Source organism: Oncorhynchus clarkii, chromosome 29 (assembly GCF_045791955.1).
Source record: "Oncorhynchus clarkii lewisi isolate Uvic-CL-2024 chromosome 29, UVic_Ocla_1.0, whole genome shotgun sequence".
Lineage (NCBI taxonomy): Eukaryota > Metazoa > Chordata > Actinopteri > Salmoniformes > Salmonidae > Oncorhynchus > Oncorhynchus clarkii.
Window position 1 is genome coordinate 23,436,997 of NC_092175.1, and position 5,977 is coordinate 23,442,973.

Sequence of the window (5,977 nt, forward strand, 5' to 3'; positions counted from 1 at the left end):
GAAGAAGTTACAGGTCTGTGAGAGCCAGAAATCTTGCTTGTTTGTAGGTGACCAAATACTTATTTTCCACCATAATTTGCAAATAAATTAATAAAAAAATCCTACAATGTGATTTTCTGGATTTGTTCTCTAATTTTGTCTGTCATAGTTGAAGTGTACCTATGATGAAAATTACAGGCCTCTCTCATCTTTTTAAGTGGGAGAACTTGCACAATTGGTGGCTGACTAAATACTTTTTTGCCCCACTGTATATCCTGTTTGAGTTTTTGCCTATAAGACGGAAGAAACAAGCATTGTCGTGGTTGGATTTGCCAAAGGGAGAGCTTTGTATGCCCTTAGAGTATCAGTGGTCGAGGGTTTTGCACATGCGCACAGCGCAATCAATATGCTGGAAGAATTTAGGTAGACTTGTTCTCAAATTTGCATTGTTAAAATCCCCAGCTACAATAAATGGAGCCTCAGGATGTATGGTTTCCAGTTTGCATATAGTCCAGTGAAGTTCCTTGATGGCCGTCTTGGTGTCTGCTTGAGGGGGAATGTACACAGCTGTGACTATAACTGACGAGAATTCTCTGTTGGCGCGATGCATGGAGAAGCCCGGTGGCTGAACCAATTCCTACAGCATATCCCGAGAGAGCCATGTTTCCGTGAAACAGAGACTGTTACAATCTCTGATGTCTCTCTCCGGAAGGCAACCCTTGCTTGAATTACATATACCTTGTTGTCAAGAGACTGGACATTGGCTAGTAGTATACTCAGGAGCCTGGTCAGGTGGCCGGTTCACCTGCCCCTTCTGCGACGTCATTGTTTTGGATCGTCTACTGGAATTATCTCCATTGTTCTGGATGGTGGTCCAAACAGAGGATCCGATTCAGGAAAATCTTATTCCTGGTCGTAATGTTGGTAAGTTGACATTGCTCTTATATCCAATAGTTATTCCAGGCTGTATGTAATAAGACTTAAGATTTCCTGGGGTAACAATGTAAGAAATAATACGTAAAAAAAAAAATACTGCATAGTTTCTTAAGAACTCCAGAGATGGTCGCCAGTATGGCGAGCAGTATGTTGGCGCCATACTGTTCTTAAGCTCAGGTGCATCCTGCTTCTATTGATCATCCTTGAGATGTTTCTACAGTCGTGGCCAAAAGTTTTGAGAATGACACAAATATACATTTTCACAAAGTCTGCTGCCTCAGTGTCTTTAGATGTTTTTGTCAGATGTTACTATGACATACTGAAGTATAATTACGAGCATTTCATAAGTGTCAAAGGCTTTTATTGACAATTACATGAAGTTGATGCAAAGAGTCAAAATTTGCAGTGTTGACCCTTTTTCAAGACCTCTGCTATCCACCCTGGCATGCTGTCAATTAACTTCTGGGTCATATCCTGACTGATGGCAGCCCATTCTTGCATAATCAATGCTTGGAGTTTGTCATAATTTGTGGGTTTTTGTTTGTCTACCCGCCTCTTGAGGATTGACCACAAGTTCTCAATGGGATTAAGGTCTGGGGAGTTTCCTGGCCATGGACCCAAAATATCTATGTTTTGTTCCCCAAGCCAGTTAGTTATCACTTTTGCCTTATGGCAAGGTGTTCCATCATGCTGGAAAAGGCATTGTTCGTCACCAAACTGTTCCTGGATGGTTGGGAGATACGGCCTCGATCCCGGGCTGTGTCGCAGCTGGCTGCGACCGGAAGACTCATGAGGCAGTGCATAATTGGGTTAGGGGAGAGTTTGGCCAAGCTGGGATGTCCTTGTCCCATCGCACTCTAGCAACTCCTTGTGGCACCCGGGCACATGCACGCCGACTTCGGTCGCCAGCTGTACGGTGTTTCCTCCGACACATTGGTGTGGCTGGCTTCCGGGTTAATGACCCGAAGCACACAGCCAAGACAACGCAGGAGTGGCTTCGGGACAAGTCTCTGAATGTCCTTGAGTGGGCCAGCCAGAGCCCGGTCTTGAACCCTATCGAACATCTCTGGAGAGACCTGAAAATAGCTGTGCAGCGACGCTCCCCATCCAACCTGACAGAGCTTGAGAGGATCTGCAGAGAACAATGGGAGAAACTCCCCAAATACAGGTATGCCAGGCTTGTAGCGTCATACCCAAGAAGACTCAAGGCTGTAATATCTGTCAAAGGCGCTTCAACAAGGTACTGAAAGGGTCTGAATACTTATGTAAATTTAATATTTACATTTTTAATAAATGTTCTAACATTTCTAAAAATCTGTTTTTGCGGTGTCAGTATGGGGTATTGTGTGTAGACTGATGAGGGATTAAAACAAATCTATTTTAGAATAAGACTAACTTAACTAAATCTGGAAAAGTGAAGGGGTCTGAATACTTTCCGAATGCACTGTAAGTGCTGTACAATGTCGGTCTCTCCACACACACACAGGCACACTGTCCCCTGACGCATCTCTGCGTTGGAGTCTGACCTCTGGCCCTCTTCAGAGATGGTCTTTGATGCCTTGTTTGTCACTTCTTCTCTGAGTAATTGTTGTAACGAGACACTTATTGAGATTTTACTATTCCAATGCCAGTATGATACACAACAAGCCACCTGTTATGACATTAAGAATTAACACTCATTTAGAAAGGCCCATTTGAATTTCCAATAGCTTGATATATTCCTAAATAATGGTGTCAAATGGCACTGCATAAACATGGTTATTTAAAACCTTACACTAGCTGTAGCTTATTTTATCTGTCCCATGTCTTGTCCTACTGATATGGCTTATTCCAAGGTATTGGAGAGCTACTCTCATATAGACGATTGTTACATTCAGAATTGTTTATTTCCCAGTTCTCTCACCACTGCCATAGCTCTACAGTAGACTATTTATGGAATCATTGGGCAGTCTAAGAAATGTGTGTGCCAAGCTGCACCATTGGCTAATCTACCCAACATCATTAGGACGTCTGTATCTTCTACCACACCACGTGCTGTACTAAACTGTACTAGTTGTACTGGCTGTATTTTTTACATCACAGCATTACCATGAAGCCATAGGGGTGGGGGTAGAAATTGTTCTTTTTGCTCCATCCGTTTGATGGCTCCCCATGACTTCTCACTATTGCTCCATTTTGTTTGCTGCCTTGCATATGAATGACTGGTTTAGTATAACAATCATAAATATTCAGAGCAATTAGCCTTGTCATCCCTGTAAAGGGACTGACAGCATCTTCTCATAATCAGAGGTCCTGCTTGATGTGCCTTAAACAAAATGGAAGATTTCTGATGCAGCTCATCACTCTGGGTCTTCACTGCTTGCTCTATCTGTCTAATAGCTTGTCACAAGCACACCACTCTGGATCAATGTCACACCGTTTGTTTCTCCATCACTCACTGTTCTTTCTTGGCCATCCCTCTTCTCAGTCTCTTGTCCTATGATTGGAATGCAAAGGGTTAATTAAGGGGCGACAACTTGCATGACCTAAAAATGAGATTTAAGAACAAATGATCTTGTATGTTGTAAAAATACAGGTTTATGATATTTTTTTAGAGACAATTATTAACCTCATTGGCAATATATGGAGTTGAATGGTTACATTTCTTTGTAATGCATCTTATTGGAATGTCTATGGCATCACATAATTTCAAGGCAAAATCCATTTGGTCTGACAGTGGGCAGGTGTAGAGGGCAGTCTCCCGTCAACTCCTTGAAGTATACAGACAGACGGTGTCAAACGGTCAGTCTCATCCATCTATTCTAACAGTGTCATTACTCTATTCTAATATACTTTTTATAATCCAAACGGGAGAGATTAATTTTGAAAGCTGAGTCATCAAATATCAGATCGGACATTGGGGGTGGTCCCATTGGGGTGCAAAGTGTTGTGATGACGTAGGCGCAAAGCGTAAGCTTTATCAATTGGTACGATCCCTATAAATAACGGAAAGTTCCTAGCAGACATTCGAAAAGAAAAACCGAGCCCTTTGAAAGAGTTCAGTTGTAGCCGACAGTATCAATTGGACGAAGCAGTTCAGACTGAACAAGATGTCATATTCTACGTTTCCACTGCTGTGGGTCCTGGGGCTCCTCGCGCTCTCCTCCGCGTGCTACATCCAGAACTGTCCGCGAGGCGGGAAGCGCTCTTTTCCTGATCTTCCACGACAGGTGAGTTTATTCGTCGATTTAAAATGGGAAGTAAAGTTACTGATCTGTTCCCAAGTAAGTTTATTTTTTAAAATTTCGTAGTTCGTTATAGTTACAGTAACGAGTGCTTTGGTGTTTTAAGAAACTTTATTGGTGCAAATAACCTATTGCTTGAATTAAGGAGCCTATTTATTCGAATCAGTTAGGCCTATTTATGAAAATAAAATAATAGTTAGATTAGTATCAAAGCAGCTTCGTGTGGAGAGCCTATATGCTGCCACATTCATTGCGCAAAATAGGGATGATTTTGGCGACATAAATGTCCTTCATGTGACTCCTTGCTCATGCTTGCAAAATTAAATCATGGCTCAAAGTAGGCTAGATACTAACGTTATTCATTTCAACCTCAAATGCGGGAATTATACATTCAGGTGTTGTGTAGCCGTGTTTCCAATGCGCTATGGTCGTGCGTAATGGCCAAAAGACACCGTCTGCTGGCCACTCTACCATTAGCACAGGGATGAACAATGGATGCTTTCATTTCCAGTGCATGTCGTGTGGCCCCGGGGACAGGGGCCGCTGCTTTGGCCCCAATATCTGCTGTGGGGAGGGGATGGGCTGCTACGTGGGCTCGCCAGAGGCAGCTGGCTGCGTGGAGGAGAACTACCTGCCCTCCCCCTGCGAGGCTGGAGGAAGAGTGTGTGGCTCTGAGGGAAGCTGTGCTGCATCCGGAGTCTGCTGTGACTCAGGTAAGATAGTTAGTCAGTAAATGGAAAGGTGAGCTTTGAAACAGTTGCTAAAATGTTTTACTAATGGGAGGTGACTTGTGCACTTACTTGAATCCAAATATTTTTTGCATCATCCACTTGTCATAATACTATTGAACTTTTTTACAGAGAGTTGTGTGCTAGACCCAGACTGCCTAGAGGACAGTAAACGTCAGTCACCCAGCAAACAGAACGCTGCCTTAATGGGTGGTTTGGCAGGAGACCTGCTGCGGATCCTACATGCCACCAGCAGAGGGAGACCTCAGTAACCAACCACTGCCCATCCCTCACCTGAACACACCCAGAATAGAGCTTAAATTCACCATTTCACATGCACTACTACAAAAACAAACCTCACACAGATTCACAGACACACAGCAGAAGTAGAGAGCAGGCTTGCTACATAAGGGGGAAATTTATCAGCTCTACATGAATGTTTACTGTGTGCTCAGTAGCCTTCAGTAAGTTGTCATTTCTAATGCGTCAACTCAAATATGCATTGTACAATCTACTGGGGTGGAAGGGATGTAAATATGTAGTTAATAAATATTTTCTTGCACTATTAAAATGTGTATTTCCTATGGCTTACTGAGAGGTACAGTAACAGGCAAACAGCAGCTTTATAGGGATCGCTCACCACAAAAACAAAGGGGTTCTTGTCAGGGTTGGTGACAATAACTCTGTCTAAATTCAAGTGAATTTATTAATTGATTTGCATTCCTATGGACCACATTTTTTAATTCAAGTCTGGAATACCAAGCAGGTAGCCTACCAGTTAGAGCGGTGGGCCAGTAACCGAAAGATGGCTAGTTCGAATCCCTGAGCCAACAAGGTGAAACATTGTTAATATGCCCTTGAGCAAGGCACTTAACAATAATTGCTTGAGGGTCCCCGTTGACCCTGGCCGTGACCCCACCGAGGGTGTCTCAGGGAGATTGGGCTAAGCAAAAAATAAATTTACAATTCACACTTGTACATGTGTGAAATCGGACAAATATAAGCACCTACCAAATTATTATTAAGATTTGGCACCATATAATCTTTGATTTTAGGATGAACTTTCCCTTTCAGGTGATACTGCAATGTGGGTGTATTAAAAAGCTGACA

The 5,977-nt window shown here is 42.9% G+C and overlaps 1 protein-coding gene across 1 annotated transcript; it reads left to right on the top strand.

Moving 5' to 3' along the window:
* Positions 1-3,968: 3,968 nt before the first annotated feature.
* LOC139388121 (vasotocin-neurophysin VT 1) lies at positions 3,969-5,274 on the top strand. Its single transcript, XM_071134695.1, has 3 exons — positions 3,969-4,124; positions 4,651-4,852; positions 5,000-5,274. The coding sequence occupies exons 1-3, from the start codon at positions 4,005-4,007 to the stop codon at positions 5,137-5,139; spliced, it is 462 nt and encodes a 153-aa protein (XP_070990796.1). The 5' UTR covers positions 3,969-4,004; the 3' UTR covers positions 5,140-5,274.
* Positions 5,275-5,977: the final 703 nt, after the last annotated feature.